This window comes from Chrysemys picta, unplaced genomic scaffold, assembly GCF_011386835.1.
Source record: "Chrysemys picta bellii isolate R12L10 unplaced genomic scaffold, ASM1138683v2 scaf273, whole genome shotgun sequence".
Taxonomy (NCBI): Eukaryota; Metazoa; Chordata; order Testudines; family Emydidae; genus Chrysemys; species Chrysemys picta.
Window position 1 is genome coordinate 14,357 of NW_027052980.1, and position 19,779 is coordinate 34,135.

Genomic DNA, 19,779 nt, shown 5'->3' on the forward strand with positions numbered 1-19,779 from the left:
GCCCCTGGACACTGCTTCAGGAACTCTCACTGCAGGACCCAACTGAGCTCAAATTACACATATCTGTGTAAAGGGCTGCAGTCAGTGCTTAATTTGTGCTGGGGCTTGCCAGGGCTGAGACCGGCACCTCTAGGCTTGCTGCATCAGTTATGAAAGTAAAAAAATCTTTCATCCACATAAGAGATTGAAGCAGCAGCAGCACAACACTCCACCTCCACTCACATGTCACTTAGCTGCTAAAGGAACATCCCTGGTCCGTTGCGATGCTGCTTGTATGATGCCTGAGCCCAGGCACCTCTTTCATTACAAATTAGGCATTGGCTACAGATGGGTGGAGATTCCAGCTTCTCCCACCCCCACATTCCCATAGATTAGTGCTGTACCCTCCAGCCCCACCTCTGCTCAGTCCCAGCACAGCAACATATAGGACAGGGCAGGGGGAGCAGGAGCACGGACTGACCCATTGCTCACAGGAATGGTGGGGAGGATGTGGGAGAATTTGAAGAACTAGCTAATGACACAAAAACTAACAATTTTTTTAAGTACATCAAACACTGGAAGCCCTCCAAGCAGTCAGTGGTTTCACTGGATAATTGAGCTGCTAAAGGGGCACTCCAGGAAGACACGGCCATTGAAGTAAAGCTGAATGAATTTTTTGCATCAATCTTTACTGCAGAAGATATGAGGAAGTTTTGTACACCTGAGCCATTCTGTTTAGATTACAAATCTGGGGAACTGTCCCAGGTTGAGGTGTCAAAAGTGGAGGTTTTGGAACAATATGATAAATTAAACAGTAATACTCACCAGGACCAGATGGTATTCACCCAAGAGTTCTGAAGGAACTCAACTATGAAATTCTAGAACTATTAACAGCGGTATGTAACTATCACTTAAATCAGCTTCTGTACCAGATGACTGGAGGATAGCTAATGTGATACCATTAAAAAAAAAAAAAAAAGGATCCAGAGATGATCCTGGCAATTACAGGCCAGTAAGTCTACTTCAGTACCAATCAAATTGGTTGAAACTATAGTAAAGAACAGAATTATCAGACGCATAGATGAACACAATTTGTTTGGAAAGAGTCAACATGTTTTTTGTAAAGGGAAATCATGCCTCACCAATCTATTAGAAAGGCCAAGGCACAAGACAAGATCAAACTAGACAGAGACATAAAGGGTAACAAGAAAATATTCTACAAATACATTAGAAGCAAGAGGAAGACCAAGGACAGGGTAGGCCCATTACTCAATGGGGGGAGGGGGACAATAACAGAAAATGTGGAAATGGCAGAGGTGCTTAATGACTTCTTTGTTTTGGTTTTCAACAAGAAATTTGGTGGTGATTGGACCTCCAACATATTGAATGCCAGTGAAAATGATATGGGATCAGAGGCTAAAATAGGGAAAGAACAAGTTAAAACTTATATAAATTAGATGTCTTCAAGTCACCAGGACCTGATGAAATGCATCCTAGAATACCCAAGGAGCTGACTGAGGAGATATCTGAGCTATTAGCGATTATCTTTGAAAAGTCATGGAAGACAGGAGAGATTCTAGAAGACTGGAAAAGGGCAAATATAATGCCATTCTATAAAAAGGGAAATAAGGACAACCCAGGGAATTACAAACCAGTCATCTTAACTTCTGTACCTGCAAAGATAATAGAGCAAATAATTAAGCAATCAATTTGCAAACATATAGAAGATAATAAGGTGATAAGTAACAGTCAGCATGGATTTGTCCAGAACAAATCATGTCAAACCACCCTGGTTGCTTTTTTTGACAGGGTAACAAACCTTGTGGATGGGGAAAAGCAGTAGACGTGGTATATCTTGACTTTAGTAAAGCTTTTGATACTGTCTCACATGACCTTATCATAAACAAATTAGGGAAATACAGCCTAGATGGAGTTACTATACGGTGGTGCATAACTGGTTGGAAATCCATTCCCAGAGAGTAATCAGTGGTTCACAGTCAAGTTGGAAGGGCATATCAAGTGCAGTCTAAGAGGGTTCAGTTCTGGGTCTGGTTCTGTTCAATATCTTCATCAATGATTTAGATAATGGCATAGAGAGTAGACTTGTAAAGTTTGCAGATGATACCAAGCTGGGAGGGGTGGCAAGTGCAAGTGCTTTGGAGGATAGCACTAAAATTCAAAATGATCTGGACAAACTGAAGTAAATAGGATGAAATTCAATAAGGACAAATGCAAAGTACTCCGTTTAGGAAGGAACAATCAGTTGCACACATTCAAAATGGGAAATGACTGTCGGAAGGAGTATTATGGAAAGGGATCTAGTGGTCATAGTGGACACAAGCTAAATATGTGTCAACAGTGTAACACTGTAGCAAAAAAAGGAAACATAAAAAGTGTTGTAAGCAAGACATGAGAAATAATTCTTCCGCTCTACTCTGCACTGATTGGGCCTCAACTGGAGTATTGTGTCCAGTTCTGGGCGCCACATTTCGGGAAATATGTGAACAAATAGGAGAGAGTCCAGAGAAGAACAACAAAAATGATTAAAGGTCTAGCAAACATGATCTATGGGGGAAGACTGAAAAAATTGGGTTTGTTTAGTCTGGAAAATAAAAGACTGAGATGGGACATGAACAGTTTTCAAGTACATAAAATGTTGTTACAAAGAGGAGGGAGAATAATTGTTCTTCTTAACCTCTGAGGATATGACAAGAACAATGGGCTTAAATTGCAAGAAGGGTGGTTTAGGTTGGACATTAGGAAAAACTTCCTAACTGTCAGGGTGGTTAAGCACTGGAATAAATTGCCTAGGGAACAGTGCAATCTCCATCACTGGTGATTTTTAAGAGCAGGTTAGATAAACACCTGTCAGGGATGGTCTAGATAATATTTAGTCCTGCCATAAGTGCAGGGGACTGGACTAGATAACCTAACAAGGTCCCTTCCAGTCCTATGATTCTATGATTCCATGAGAATTCTTTGAGGGATTCAACAAACATGGGAACAAGGGTGATCCAGTGGATATAGTATACTTGGACTTTCAGAAAGACTTTGACAAGGTCCCTTACCAAAGGCTCTTAAGCAAAGTAAGCAGTCATTGGATAAGAGGGAAGGTTCAGCTCAGTAACTGGTTAAAAATAGCTCAGTAACTGGTTAAAAGATAGTAAACAAAGGGTAGGAATAAATGGTCAGTTTTCAGAATGGAGAAGTAAATAGTGGTGTCTGCCAGGGATCTGTACTAGGACATGTACTGTTCAACATATTCATAAATGATCTGGAAAAAGGAGTAAACAGTGAGATGACAAAGTTTGCAGATGATACAAAATTACTCAAGATTATTAAGTCTAAAGCAGACAGCAAAGTATTACAACGGTATCTTATAAAACTGGGTGATGGCAACAAAATGGCAGATGAACTTCAGTATTGATTAATGCAAATGATGCACATTATAAAACATAATCCCAATTATACATACAAAACAATGGTGTCTAAATTAGCTGTTGCCACTCAAGAAAGTGATCTTGGAGTCATTGTGGAAAGTTCTCTGAAAATATCTGCTAGATGTGCAGCAGCAGTCAAAAAAGCCAACAGAATATTAGGAACCACTAGGAAAGGGATATGTGCAGTTCTGGTTTCCCCATCTCAGAAAAGATATATTAGAATTCGAAAAGATACAGAGAAGGGCAACAAAAATGACTGGGGGTTGGAACAACTTCCATATGAGGGGAGACTAAAAAGCCTGGAACTGTTAATCTTGGAAAAGACACAACTAAGGGTGGATATGATAGAGGTCTATCAATTGTGACTGATTTGGAGAAAGTGAATAAGGAGGTGTTATTTCCCCTTCACATAGCACAAGAACCACAGTTAACCGAATGAAATTAGTAGGCAGCAGGTTTAAATCAAACATAAGGCAGTATTTCTTCACACAACACACAGTAAACCTGTGGAACTTGTTGTCAGGGGATGTTTTGAATCCCAAAAGTATAACTGGATTCAAAGAAGATTTAGATGAGTTTATGGAGGATAGGTCCATCAATGACTATTAGCCATAGTGGTCATTGGTGAAACCCCATGCTTTGGGTGTCCCTAAGCCTCTGACTGCCAGATGCTGGGACTGAACAATAAGATGGATCACTGGCTGACCCATTCCTGACAGATGTTTTGATGCAGACTGAACATCTAGATCAAATACATGTACTGCAGAGAGAATCTGTCACAGGTGACCTATCTATGGGCATTTCTACACTGAAGCTGGAGGTGTAATTTCCAGCTTGGGTAGATTTGTTCACACACTAGCTCAATCTAAAGTAGCATGCAAATAACTACTTGATCTGGAAATTACACCTTCAGCTCCAGTGTAGATGGGCCCTGAAAGCCAACAAGACCCAAGGCCTTTGGAGATGCTGGCTGTGCTCAGGGAGTGGCTTTGGGGTGGCTGGGTTGGTTGCTGGGTGTCAGAATAAATGACATTTTCAAGGGCCAATGGGAGTTTGAGCTGCCAGCTAGAGCAATTGCAGGGCAGTGGATGTGCTTCCTGCTGTCCAGTCATCAACCTTCCTTTACAAATTACCATCTCCGGCTCATGTCTCAGGGGAAAGATTTGCTCTGATGCAGTTGCTGAATCCTTGTCAGTCAATTCTTCTCCTACTGGTTGCATTCCTCTCAGAGATTAGCATATTTTTGATGCCTCATGAGTAATTCAGCCCTGAGCGTTAAGAATCCTTTGTGGTCTCTTGTTCCCAGGCAGAGCAGGTACTGGAGCAGTTCATGGACAGTAAGAAGGCAGAAGCTGCCACCATTGTCACGGCTCACAAAATGCTGACAGATTTACAAAAGCGCCTGGCAGGTAAGTTTCTGTGAAAGGATTTTAAGCGGATTCCTTTCCGTATTTCAATAATTTCAAGAAAAAAACATGTATTCATATGATAGAGTTAAGGATGAGAATCCATGGCCACCCAGGGCTTCATAGCTGTCCCTATGGTGAACACCACGACCACTTGGAACTCTCCCATTACAGGGTATGGGTTTTGGGGACTATGGGGTATTCTCAGTCACTCCTGCTGAAACTTCCACTTTGTATAAATTGTCACGTTGTCTGTCTGGAGTGGCTCACCACTGTGAGTGCCAATCTCAGGTCAGACTGTCAGAAAACAGGGCAGAGACCCCACAATGATGATGTGTTCTAGAATTAGATTGCACCAAGCCAGTAACAAATGTGCACTCCTGGATCACTATACCAGTCTTACCATGGAGTCATAGACAGTCCCCTTAGACTCTCCAGTCTATCGTGCCACCTAGACAACTGCATTTAGTGATAATGGCCACATAAACCAAAAATCACACCAAATCTTGTTTCGCCCAGTCCCAAAAACCAGTCACTTACCCCAGATCAATTGGTACTCCAGACCTTGCACCACAGACAATGCTGGCAGCCAATTCCATAGTAAATTAACTAAAGATTTATTAGCTAAGAAAAGGATATGAGAGTTATTGAGAGCTTAAAGTAGGTCAAATATATTCACATGTGAGTCACAGTTTGTAATTCCAAGTAGTAACAGTGATATAATGAACTGCCATTTTCCCAAAAGTCAGGGAACCCAGATGTCTCTGGGGATCTCCGCTTTGCAGCTGGTACTCCTCCCTGTCACAGTTCAAATAGTCCAGAGATGAAGGATCTTTCTTTGAATCCATATTTGTAGTCTGTTCACACTGTTGAGCAGGGGATTGGTCTAGAAGACCTACTGAGGTCTCTTCCAACCCTAATATTCTATGATTCTGTGATTCTAAAGCTAGCTGACAGCACCTCTACCCATGTGGGCCTTCCTTTGTTGCCTATGAATGAGGAATGCAATTTGAGTCTGTGATCTCCAATCATCAACATACTGGCCACCTGCTTTGAAACGAGCTCTTTTCCATTAAAGTCCTTAAGTCCTTCGTTAGTATTTCACAAGATTTCTTTGATGGGTAATTTAGTTACATTTACATACACAAATATAAATGTTTGTCATTGCTTTATAACAGGACAAAGATAAGTGAAAACAATGTAAGTAATGACCCATTGGCTTTCATGAAGTTTAAACACCAAACACTCTTATACAATTATTTTGATTTCTATTAATATGCAATTGAATTGGCCTGCGGGCCTAACTTGACCTGGTACTTGGGTTGTCAGTGTCACATAAATAATTACATGTTTATAGGAACAGTGACATGCACCTGACTCTGCCACATCCCATGTGAGTGCCTCAGCCACCAGGCTATAGATTTCAACTCTCTCTGTTATTTGCTCTCTCAGCCCAAATGAATGTTTAATTATGTGATACAAAGTGGAACAGCGTTCACAGGACAGCTTGAGAGCATTGCATCCTAGGATGTCCCCTGGCCAAGGCAACCCACTGGGATGCAGGAGACCTGAGTTGGAGTCCCAGCTCCCCAGCAGGCAGAGCAGGGTTTGGAGCCCAGGTCTCCCATATGCCCAATGAGTGTCTAGATGAGGTTGGGGGGTCTCTGTCTTGCTCTGGTTTCTCCAGAGAAAGGGTTGACCGGGCCAAGGCACTCCAGGGGAGGGTTAATGGCTCAGAATCCTGAGCAGAGGGAGGTGCCATAGAATTATAGAATCATAGAAGATGAGGGTTGGAAGAGACCTCGGAGGTATCTAGTCCAACCCCCTGCTCAAAGCAGGACCAAAACCAACTAAATCATCCCAGCTAGGGATTTGTCAACCCAGGCCTTAAAAACCTCTAAGGATGGAGATTCCATCACCTCCCTAGGTAACCCATTCCAGTGCTTCATAACCCTCCTAGTGAAATAGTGTTTCCTAATATCCAACCTAGACCTCCCCCACTGCAATTTGAGACCATTGCTTCTTATTCTGTCATCTGCCACCACTGAGAACAGCCGAGCTCCATCCTCTCTGGAACTCCCCTTCAGGTAGTTGAAGGCTACTATCAAATCCCCATTCACTCTTCTCTTCTGCAGACTAAACAATCCCAGTTCCCTCAGACTCTCCTCGTAAATCATGTGCTCCAGCCTCCTAATCATTTTCATTGCCCTCCGCTGGTCTCTTTCCAATTTGTCCACATTCCTTCTGTAGTGGGGGGACCAAAACTGGATGCAGTACTCCAGGTGTGGCTCACCAGTGCCGAATAGAGGGGAATAATCACTTCCCTCGATCTGCTGGCAATGCTTCTACCAATACAGCCAAATATGCCATTGGCCTTCTTGGCAACAAGAGCATGCTGCTGACTCATATCCAGCTTCTCATCCACTGTAATCCCCAGGTCCTTTTCTGCAGAACTGCTGCTTAGCCAGTCGGTCCCCAGCCTGTAGAGGTGCATGGGATTCTTCCTTCCTCCTGCCCATCAGCTCAGTGTGTGAGGCCAAGGTCAATGGGAGTTAGGTGCCTAACCACCTATGTGGATCTGGCTCTAAGTCCCCCCTGCCCCGTGTTCTGCATTTTCTTTTGGCTAGTTTAGGCAGCCCCTGCTGGCTTCTGTGAATTCCCTGCTTAGGCACCTGTTTTTCCCCATGATTTGGATAGGGAGCCTGGACACCTAACTCAGGGGTGAAGATTCCACTCGCTGGCAGGTCACCTAGGAGTTAAGTGTGTGCAATGCCTAAGACCCTGTAATGGGGCATCCTCTGCTTCTGCTCACTGGTACCACAGTTATCTGCTCAGACTCTGCCAGTTAGGCAGCCACATTTTGGGGATAATTTATGCTCCCTCCACCTACCCTCTCATGCAGCAGTGCTGTTAGCAGCATCCCTTGTGCCTTCAGCCCTTCCCCTGGGCCGGAGAGAAGAGGCACTCTCCCTTTTCTGAGAGTCTGGGCTAAGCTAACCCTGATCATCCCCCACATATACTACCTGTGTCCTTTTTATCAGTCATCAGCTGATGGTGTAATTGGTTCTTTAGCTCACACAGCTTCCCAGCCTGATTAGATAATTAGATTCCATTCCCCCAATCAGTCCTCTGGGGAACTCATCAGTGCCAGAGTGATCAGAGTGCCCACTCCCAGAACTCAATAGGTGATCTATCTCCTAGCACTCTGTCACATTGTGGCCCGTTGTGAGTCTAGCCCTGTGACACAGCTGAACTCCTCTGATTACATCCAATACAGGCCAGCTGGCCCCATCAGACTCAGTGAATTTATAGATAGATTTGGAAGGGTTGGATTTCTATTGGTGAATGTCATTAACCATTGATTTAACTGTACGCACACAGACCAACATAAATATACTTCCATTGATAAACATTGAAATTTACAGATAGGCAGAGTAAGAAAAATGCTGTTTGAGAACTTATTAGAATTAAATTCCAGAGATGCAGACTAGCGAACGAATAGTAAAAACAGGTCTGATTTCTTGATTGATGGATATTTACTTTGTATATTTTGACATGTGATGTTGACAATTTGTGTGTTAGTGGTTTATAAAGCTTCAGCTTTTTGAATCTCAGCATCTACTGTCATTAAATAATTGTTTGAACCCCCCATAATTTCACTCAAATATAAAAATTTTAATTGCTAAAAATCTTTAGAAGGCCTAAAAATAAAGGTCACTATTATCTGTTGAAATTATATTTAAAAAGTTCTGCTAAGTCTATTTACAGCAAAGATTTACGGTTTTTATGCACAACTCCATGGGTTGCTGCCACTTTCTGGAGTGCAATACAGAACAGTGAGGGATTGTTTCACTGCCTTCCCTGCAACCTTGGACACCCCACAGTGCTTTGCTGTTGTAGCTCCCAACCTGGGTTGCTTGCAAGCAGCCTACCAGCATGCAGGTCAGACCCTGAGTGTCTGTGTGCTGGACAGGCCTGGAGCAGCAGTTCTGATCCCAGCAGCCTGTCTACAGCCCCACTCTAGCTTCCACCAGCCTTTGTTACACTCAGCAGGGTGACCTCAACACACTCCCAGTCCCAAATTTCCCCCCAGACTGTGTGTTCTGCAATTTCCAGTCCTCTTCTGGGCAGTTCAGAGAAATAATATGGTTCATTTGCTCTTTTAAGGAGACAGAACACACCAGTTTACCGCATTAACTGGAATTGACATCCCCTTGAATTCAAACACAGCTCTGTTGGTTTAGATCCTAGTAAAAGAAATTTATTAACAAAAGAAGATAGGGTTTTAAGTGAGTTCAGATATAAGAGACAAAGTTAGAAATGGTGCCCAGCAACTAAAAATGAAAACATGCATCTAAAGATCTAAAACTTAATCTAGAAAATTTTGGTTCAAGGCTTTTTTCAGGATGGCCTTTCTCACCCGCAGTGTGCCAGCAAGATAGTGACTGACCCTCTCTTTGGTCAGGGTCTCTTCTAGAGATCCAAAGGTGCTGGTGTCTTTATCGTCTTAGGTGTGTAACCCTTCTGCCAGGTGGAGTCAGCAGCAACAAGGGCCGGGTTCAATATCTAGCAGTTCCTTTTCAACAATACAGCACAGAACTAGCTCGAGCCCCCATCCAGTAGCCTGGGAAGATTACACACCACTCCCTGAGTTCATCTCAGAGGCAATACTTACCCTTTCGCAAGCACAGAGTGTAGAAAATAAACTTTTAATAAAAGGAGTAATATGGGAAAATGCCTCAAGCAAGTTTCATAAACATAAAACTATGAACCAAACACCCAGCCAGAGTACATTGGGCAGTGTTCTCTGCCTCAAGTTCTTGAGTCCAGCAACCAAAAGTTCCTTTAATGTGCTCCTCTCTTCTCCCTCCACTGCACCCCACTCACAGTTGTTGTCCAGTGAAGACCTAGGGTTCAGAGGTGCATCTGCGTGAGTTCATCTCCCACCCTGGTGAGGTGGGGCAGAGGAAAGGCACCTTGCTTGCTCTGCCATCTGGTCACTTGTTCTGGTGCTGCATGGCTCCACCAGCCATCCTGCTTGCCACCTGCTCCTTCACCAGCCACCCTGCTGGCCACTCCGCTCTGATGACTGCCCTCCCCAGCTGCTCGCTGCTCTGCTGGCTGCCTGCCTGCTGATGCACACTGTCACATTCTGCTGTGATCTCTGTGGATCAGTCTCTTGAGGTTCTACCCAGCTTTCAGGGATTTCCAGGTCTTAGTGGGGGATCCTCACTGCTGCAGTAGGCTGGGCAGAAACACTGTCCTACAGCAAATGATTTCAGTTGTAGTGATCACTTAACAAAACAAAACAACTTCTACTAGAGCCTTAATTATCCCTGGTTTTGGAAGGTAAGAAGAGGCACATTAAGCCATACCCACAAAGCTTGAGCTGAGCAGAGCCCCATCTCCAGGTAGGAACACCTTTCTCCATCCCCTCCTACTTTCACAAGGGTCTGGCAGCCTGCTTAGCTAGTTCAGTTTAGTTGAGGGTGACCCCCACAATCAGACCAGGCTAAGTACAGTTTTGCTACCCTTTAGTCATACTATAAGGATAACAACTTTTCATTATCCCTACATTCAGTATTAAGTGATTTGTAACCCATATTAGACAAAATCAATCACTTGAGCAACACAGCTCTGTCTGCTGGATACCTAGGCAGAGTGGATGTGTTCATGTAAATACAGTCTGGTCCTGAAGCCTTTTCCCCTCCCCAGCTCATCACTAGCTGTCAGGGGGAAGCTCCTTCAGACCCTGTTTACAGGTGCTAGAGATAACTTGGGTTTCTCTGCCCTTCCTTACATCATCCAGTGAACCTTTGAAATCAATTCTTTTGAAGGTTACCCCTCAAAGTAAAGTTTATTCAAGCAGTGAGGAGGGCGATATGAAGTATTTTGGTGAAGGAGGCTCCATGTTCTTTCTTTCCCCACTTGTGTTTGCTGAAATGTAAATTGTTCTGTTTCCTGTCATCTCCTCCCTCTGCTGCCTTGATGATCCTGTATACTACTTATGTGTAAACTGAGATAAACAAATGTTCCTCCGTTGAGGACAGGCCTGTTTAATAACTTCTGCTTAGGCAGGGCTGTCTGGTTTTGAACATGTGCTAATAACATCATACAGGGGGAATTCATAACTTTACATATATTGTTGCTACCCCAATTTCCCCATGATATTATTGCCCAGTGAGTTACTAGTTTTCAAATGATACCTCACAAGGTCTATTTTGTAAAAATTATTAAAATAGTGTGTAGGCGGTGAATACAGGGATGCTTTTGGTCACAGCAGCAGTACTCTTAGGAGTTAGGAACTGTAATGCCTAAGTCCCCTTTGTGAATCTAGGCCTAGGACACACAGCTGAATGGTTCTGGTTCATTCCAGTAAAGATCAGCAGATTGACCCCTTCACAATCAGTTAATTTGTAGTACAGGTTCAGGGGTTTATGCACAGTCCTGCCTTAGGGCCATACATGGGGTGGGGCAAACAGGTCAGCCACCTAGGGTGCAAAGCTGCAAGAGTGGAAAAATGGGGTGGAAAAATTATTGAAAAAATGGCTGAGAGCACAAATATGCTTGCTTGCTGCAGGCACTAAAATGCTTAGTTTTAGCTCTGCCCATCTGGGTGAAAATTTCCAGTGACACAAAAATTTGGTGGAATGGTAAATAAGGGTAGAGACAGATCAGGTCCCTACATAAAAGCCTTGGACCCCTTGGTGAGAAAGGCTCATTTGAAAATTATACATTTTAATACAGGGAAATGCAAGTTCTACAGTTAGGACCAGAGAATGTAAATCACACTTATAGGGTGGGGGCTGTTTCCTGTAAAGCAGTGACTCTGAAAAGGACTTTGCAGTCATGGGGAAAACCAACTGAACATGAGCTCCCAGTGCTAAGAGGGCTAAATGTAGTCCTTGAATGTTTCAACAGGGGCATATACAGTAGGAGGAGGGTGGTGGTGTTACTTCTGTACAGGGCTTTGTTAATACGGTGGATATACACAGGGTACCAAGCCTTGTGGATGAGGGGTAAGTGATAGATGTGGTATATCTTGATGTTAGCAAGGCTTTTGATACTATCTTGCCTGACCTTCTCATAAACAAATTAGGGAAATACAGCCTAGATGGAGTTACTATAAGGTGGTGTATAACTGGTTGGAAATCCATTCCCAGAGAGTAATCAGTGGTTCACAGTCAAGTTGGAAGGGCATATCAAGTGCAGTCTGAGAGGGAACAGTTCTGAGTCTGGTTCTGTTCAATATCTTCATCGATGATTTAGATAATGGCATAGAGACCAGACTTGTAAAGTTTGCAGATGATACCAAGCTGGGAGGGGTTGCAAGTGCTTTGGAGGATAGGATTAAAATTCAAAATGATCTGGACAAACTGCAGACATGGTCTGAAGTAAATAGGATGAAATTCAATAAGGACAAATGCAAAGTACTCCACTTAGGAAGAAACAATCAGATGCACACATACAAAATGGGAAATAGAACAGGAGTACTTGTGGCACCTTAGAGACTAACAAATTTATTAGAGCATAAGCTTTCGTGGACTACAGCCCACTTCTTCGGACCTTGAGCGGATCACTGCAGACTACGTGGCTCTGAGAAGAAGGATAAAGGAATTTGAGGCAATAGTGGTGTTTTTGTCCATCCTCCCTGTGCAAGGAAAAGGCCTGGGTAGAGACCATCGAATCGTGGAAGTCAATGAATGGCTACGCAGGTGGTGTCGGAGAGAAGGCTTTGGATTCTTCGACCATGGGATGGTGTTCCAAGAACGAGGAGTGCTAGGCAGAGACGGGATCCACCTAACGAAGAGAGGGAAGAGCATCTTCACAAGCAGGCTGGCTAAAGTAGTGAGGAAGGCTTTAAACTAGGTTCACCGGGGAAGGAGACCAAAGACCTGAGGTAACTGGGGAAATGGGATCCTGGGAGGAAGCACGAGCAGGAGAGCGCAAGAATGGAGGATTCCTGTCTCATACTGAGAAAAAGGGACAATCGACGAGTTATCTTAAGTGCCTATACACAAATGCAAGAAGCCTGGGAAACAAGCAGGGAGAACTGGAAGTCCTGGCACAGTCAAGGAACTATGATGTCATTGGAATAACAGAGAATTGGTGGGATAACTCACATGACTGGAGTACTGTCATGGATGGATATAAACTGTTCAGGAAGGACAGGCAGGGCGGAAAAGGTGGGGGAGTTGCATTGTATGTAAGAGAGGAGTATGACTGCTCAGATCTCAAGCATGAAATTGCAGAAAAACTGGAGAGTCTCTGGATTAAGTTTAGAAGTGTGAGCAACAAGGGTGATGTCATGGTGGGAGTCTGCTATAAACCACCAGACCAGGGGGATGAAGTGGACAAGGCTTTCTTCTGGCAACTAACAGAAGTTACTAGATTGCAGGTTCTCATGGGAGACTTTAATCACCCTGATATCTGCTGGGAGAGCAATACAGCGGTGCACAGACAATCCAGGAAGTTTTTGGAAAGTGTAGGGGACAAGTGCTGGTGCAAGTGCTGGAGGAACCAACTAGGGGTAGAGCTTTTCTTGACCTGCTGCTCACAAACCGGGAAGAATTAGTAGGGGAAGCAAAAGTGGATGGGAACCTGGGAGGCAGTGACCATGAGATGGTCGAGTTCAGGATCCTGACACAAGGAAGAAAGGAGAGCAGCAGAATACGGAACCTGGACTTCAGAAAAGCACACTTTGACTCCCCCAGGGAACAGATGGGCAGGATCCCCTGGGAGAATAACATGAGGTGCAAAGGAGTCCAGGAGAGCTGGCTGTATTTTAAAGAATCCTTATTGCAGTTGCAGGAATAAACCGTCCCGATGTGTAGAAAGAATAGTAAATATGGCAGGTGAACAGCTTGGCTTAACAGTGAAATCCTTGCTGATCTTAAACACAAAAAAGAAGCTTACAAGAAGTGGAAGATTGGACAAATGACCAGGGAGGAGTATAAAAATATTGCTCAGGCATGCAGGAGTGAAATCAGGAAGGCCAAATCGCACTTCGAGTTGCAGCTAGCAAGAGATGTTAAGAGTAACAAGAAGGGTTTCTTCAAGTATGTTAGCAACAAGAAGAAAGTCAAGGAAAGTGTGGGCCCCTTACTGAATGAGGGAGGCAACCTAGTGACAGAGGATGTGGAAAAAGCTAATGTACTCAATGTTTTTTTTGCCTCTGTCTTCACGAACAAGGTCAGCTCCCAGACTGCTCCACTGGGCAGCACAGTATGGAGAGGAGGTGACCAGCCCTCTGTGGAGAAAGAAGTGGTTTGGGACTATTTAGAAAAGCTGGATGAGCACAAATCCATGGGGCCAGATGCACTGCATCTGAGGGTGTTAAAGGAGTTGGCTGATGTGATTGCTGAGCTATTGGCCATTATCTTTGAAAAGTCATGGCGATCGGGGGAGGTCCCGGATGACTGGAAAAAGGCTAATGTAGTGCCCATCTTTAAAAAAGGGAAGAAGGAGGATCCGGGGAACTACAGGCCAGTCCGCCTCACCTCAGTCCCTGGGAAAATCATGGAGCAGGTCCTCAAGGAATCAATTCTGAAGCACTTAGAGGAGAGGAAAGTGATCAGGAACAGTCAGCATGGATTCACCAAGGGCAAATCGTGCCTGACTAACCTAATTGCCTTCTATGAGGAGATAACTGGGTCTGTGGATGAGGGGAAAGCAGTGGACATGTTATTCCTTGACTTCGGCAAAGCTTTTGATACAGTCTCCCACAGTATTCTTGCCGCCAAGTTAAAGAAGTATGGGCTGGATGAATGGACTATAAGGTGGATAGAAAGCTGGCAAGATCATTGGGCTCAACGGGTAGTGATCAATGGCTCCATGTCTGGTTGGCAGCCGGTTTCAAGCAGAGTGCCCCAAGGGTCGGTCCTGGGGCCGGTTTTGTTCAATAACTTCATCAATGATCTGGAGGATGGCATGGACTGCACTCTCAGCAAGTTTGAAGATGACACTAAACTGGGAGGAGTGGTAGATATGCTGGAGGGTAGGGATCAGATACAGAGGGACCTAGACAAATTAAAGGATTGGGCCAAAAGAAACCTGATGAGGTTCAACAAGGACAAGTGCAGAGTCCTGCACTTAGGACGGAAGAATCCCATGCACTGTTACAGACTAGGGACTGAGTGGCTAGGCAGCAGTTCTGCAGAAAAGGACCTAGGGGTTACAGTGGACGAGAAGCTGGATATGAGTCAACAGTGTGCTCTTGTTGCCAAGAAGGCTAACGGCATTTTGGGCTGTATAAGTAGTGGCATTGCCAGCAGATCGAGGGACATTATCGTTCCCCTCTATTCGACATTGGTGAGGCCTCATCTGGAGTACTGTCTCCAATTTTGGACCCCACACTACAAGAAGGATGTGGAAAAATTGGAAAGAGTCCAGCGGAGGGCAACAAAAAATGATTAGGGGTCTGGAGCACATGACTTATGAGGAGAGGCTGAGGGAACTGGGATTGTTTAGTCTACAGAAGAGAAGAATGAGGGGGGATTTGATAGCTGCTTTCAACTACCTGAAAGGGGGTTCCAAAGATGATGGATCTAGACTGTTCTCAGTCGTAGCAGATGACAGAACAAGGAGTAATGGTCTCAAGTTGCAGTGTGGGAGGTCTAGGTTGGATATTAGGAAACACTATTTCACTAGGAGCTTGGTGAAGCACTGGAATTGGTTACCTAGGGAGGTGGTGAAATCTCCTTCCTTGGAGGTTTTTAAGGTCAGGCTTGACGAAGCCCTGGCTGGGATGATTTAGTTAGGGATTGGTCCTGTTTTGAGCAGGGGGCTGGACTAGATGACCTCCTGAGGTCCCTTCCAACCCTGAGATTCTATGATTCTATGATTCTATGATTCTGAGTTATGACTCCCACACACTGGTTTTAGACAAAGCAAAAACAAGTTTATTAACTACAAAGTGATTATAAGGGATAGCAAAAAGATCAAAGCAGATTACCTAGAAAATAAACAAAACACGCAAACTAAACTTAATATATTACATAGAGTGGATATGAATATCAGATTCTCACTCTAAGTGAGGATACAAGTAGGCTGCAGATTCCTAAGGGGCAAGCTGCACTTGCTTACAGCTTGGAATCCCCACGTGTTCCATTCACAGGCTAAAAATCCCTTTAACATGGGTTCAGCACTTCCCCCAGTTGAATCGTTTTTCCTTAGGGTACATCTACACTACAGCGGGGAGTCGATTTAAGATACGCAAATTCAGCTACGTGAATAGCGTAGCTAAATTCGACGTATTGCAGCCGACTTACCCCGTTGTGAGGACGGCGGCAAAATCGACTTCTGCCGCTTTTTGTCGGCGGCGCTTACTACCACCTCCACTGGTGGAGTTAGAGCGCCGATTCGGGGATCGATTGTCGCGTCCCGAGGGGACGCGATAAATCGATCCCCGAGAGGTCGATTTCTACCCACCGATTCAGGCGGGTAGTATAGACCAGACCTTAGATGTTTGCAGGAGTCTCTCTAGGTGGGGTGTCATTGAAGAACCACAATGATATCACTCCCCTGCCTTAAATAGCTTTTACATATGGCAAGAATCCTTTGTTTCAAAGCTTGGTTCTCATGCCAGTCAGTGGAAAAACATTGATATCCCAAGATGGAGACCAGCACCAGGTGACCTGGTCACATGTCCCTGTAGTGTCACAGCAGCCATGAGTTGGAGGCGCTCTACAATATCCTTAGGAAGGCCCCCAGGTGGGAGATGAAATTCTTCTAAAGCCTATTTTTTTCTCTTAATGGCTCACTAACCTGAATGGGCCCTTCCCAGTCATCCATCTATACTAAGAGTCTTTTGCCTAGTGGGTGTTTCCCAGGTGTAAACACATTTATAATACAGATACATTGTCAATATTCCTAATTTCAGATAAAAAAATGATAGATGCATACAAATAGGATATTCATATTCAGTAAATAACATTCCCATGACACCTCACATGACTTATCTTGCATTCAATATGTTATAATTATGTCATAATCATATTCTGATATCATTGTGAAGAATATGGGGTACAGTGTCACAACATGTACACACTAGCATGGGGCAGGATACAGCAAGAAGAAACTTCTTACATGTGAATGGCTTCTACAGTGCCAGTTAATAGCTTGCTGGGATGTGAGGAGGAACTGGAAATGTTGGCAGGGGGATTACCTGACTTCCTCAGGGAACTGATGGGCAGGATCCCCTGGGAGGCTAATATGAGGGAGAAAGGAGTCCAGGAGAGCTGGCTGTATTTTAAAGAAATCTTATAAAGGGCATGGGGACAAACCATCCCGATGTGCAGAAAGAATAGCAAATATGACAAATGACCAGCTTGGCTTAACAGAGAAAGCTTTGGTGAGCATAAACACAAAAAGAAAGCTCACAAGAAGTGGAAACTTGGAAAGATGACTAGGGAGGAGTATAAAAATATTGCTTGAGCATGCCTGGATGTAATCAGGAAGGCCAAAACACAATTGGAGTTGCAGTTAGCAAGGGATGTGAATGACAACAAGAAGGGTTTGTACAGGTATGTTAGCAACAAGAAGAAAGCCAGGGAAAATGTGGGACCCTTACTGAATAGAGGAGGCAACCTAGTGATAGATGATGTAGAAAAAGCTGAACTACTCAATGCTTTTTTTGCCTCGGTCTTCACAGACAAGGTCAGCTCCCAGACTGCTGCACTGGGCAGCACAGTATGGGGAGGAGGTGAGCAACCCTCAGTGGTGAAAGAACAAGTTAAGAACTATTTAGAAAAGCTGGGCACGCACAAGTCGATGGAAACAGATGCAATGCATCCAAGGGTGCTGAGGGACTTGGCTAATGTGATTGCAGAGCCATTGGCCATTATCTTTGAAAACTCGTGGCTCTCGGGGCAGGTCCCAGATGATTGGAAAAAGGCAAATATAGTGCCCATCTTTAAAAAAGGGAAGAAGGAGAATCTGGGGAACTACAGACCGGTCAGCCTCATCTCAGTCCCTGGAAAAATCATGGAGCAGGTCCTCAAGGAATCTGTTTTGAAGCACTTGGAGGAGAGGAAGATGATCAGGAACAGTCAGCATGGATTCACCAGGAAAGTGATGCCTGACCAGCCTGATTGCCTTCTATGATGAGATAACTGGCTCTGTGGATATGGGGAAAGCAGTGGACATGATATACCTTGACTTTCACAAAGCTTTTGATACGGTCTCCCAGAGTATTCTTGCCAGCAAGTTAGAATAATAGAATCATAGACTTTAAAGTCAGAAGGGGCCATTATGATCATCTAGTTTGACCTCCTGCACAACGCAGTCCACAGAATCTTACCCACCCACCCCTGTATCAAACCCCTAACCTATGTCTGAGCCATTGAAGTCCTCAAATTGTGGTTTAAAGACTTCAAGGCACAGAGAATCCTCCAGCAAGTGACCCGTGCCCCACACTGCAGTGGAAGGTGAAAACCCCCCAGGGCCTCTGCCAATCTGCCCTGGAGGAAAATTCCTTCCTGATCCCAAATATGGCGATCAGCTAAACCCTGAGCATGTGGGCAAGACTCATCAGCCAGACACCCAGGAAAAAATTCTCTGTAGTAACTCAGATCTCCCCGCTCCCTCCCCCGCATCTAACATCCCATTACACGCCATTGGGTATATTTACCGCTAATAGTCAAAGATCAATTAATTGCCAAAATTAGGCTAGCCCATCATATGATCCCCTCCATAAACTTATCAAGCTTAGTCTTGAAGCCAGATATGTCTTTTGCCCCCATCTCTCCCTTTGGAAGTCTGTTCCAGAACTTCACTCCTCTGATGGTTAGAAACCTTTGTCTAATTTCAAGTCTAAACTTCCTGATGGACAGTTTATATCCATTAAAGTTAAGACGTATGGATTGGATGAATGAACTATAAGGTGGCTAGAAAGCTGGCTAGATCATCAGGCTCAACAGGTAGTGATCAATGGCTCAATGTCTAGTTGACAGCCGGTATCAAGTGCAGTGCCCCAGGGGTCGGTCCTGGAGCCAGTTTTGTTTATCATCTTCATTAATGATCTGGATGATGGTATGGATTGCACCCTCAGCAAGTTCGCGGAGAGGTAGATACGCTGGAGGGTAGGGATCGTATACAGAGGGACCTAGATAAATTGGAGGATTGGGCCAAAAGAAATCTGATGAGGTTCAACAAGGACAAGTGCAGAGTCCTACACATGGAAGAATCCCATGCACTGCTACAGACTGGGGACCAACTGGCTGAGTGGCAGTTCTGCAGAAAAGGATCTGGAGATTACAGTGGACGAGAAGCTGGATATGAGTCAATAGTGTGCCCTTGTTGCCAAGAAGGCTAACAATATATTGGGCTGCATTATTAGGAGTATTGCCAGCAGATTGGGGGAAGTTATTATTCCCCTCTGTTCAGCATTTATGAGGCCACATCTGCAGTATTGCATCCAGTTTGGGTTCCCCCCACTACAGAAGGGATGTGAGCATATTGGAGAGTCCAGCAGAGGGCAACAAAAATTATTAGGGGGCTGGGGCACATGCCTTATGAGGATAGGCTGAGGGAACTGGGATTGTTTAGTCTGCAGAAGAGAAGTGTGAGGGGGGATTTGATATCAGCCTTCAATACCTGAAGGGGGGTTCCAAAGAGGATGCAGCTAGGCTGTTCTCGGTGGTGGCAGATGACAGAACAAGGGGCAATGGTCTCAAGTTGCAGTGCGGGAGGTCTAGGTTGGATATTAGGAAAAACTATTTCACTAGGTGGGTGGTGAAGCACTATAATGGGTTACCTAGGGAGCTGGTGGAATCTCCATCCTTAGAGGTTTTTAAGGCCTGGCTTGACAAAATCCTGGCTGGGATGATTTAGTTGAGGTTGGTCCTGCTTTAAGCAGGGAGTTGGAGTAGATGACCTCCTGAGGTCCCTTCCAACCCTAATCTTCTATGATTCTATCTGTTGCGGGGAATGGTGGAGCAGAGGTGGAGATGGAG

At 44.5% G+C, this 19,779-nt stretch overlaps 1 protein-coding gene across 3 annotated transcripts in view; it reads left to right on the forward strand.

The window, feature by feature from the left end:
• The first annotated feature begins 4,723 nt into the window (after window positions 1-4,723).
• The window catches only part of LOC122173018 (trichohyalin-like), a 39,407-nt gene continuing 24,351 nt past the window's right edge, over window positions 4,724-19,779 (forward strand). For 2 of the 3 annotated variants that reach the window (XM_065579402.1, XM_065579404.1), the window contains exon 1: window positions 4,724-4,828. Coding sequence is in view for 1 of the 3 variants with exons in the window: in XM_065579403.1 (XP_065435475.1) it covers window positions 4,750-4,828 (79 nt within the window). In the remaining 2 variants the exon portion in view is untranslated. The remainder of the gene's footprint in view (window positions 4,829-19,779) is intronic. The other variant, XM_065579403.1, reaches the window with a different exon arrangement.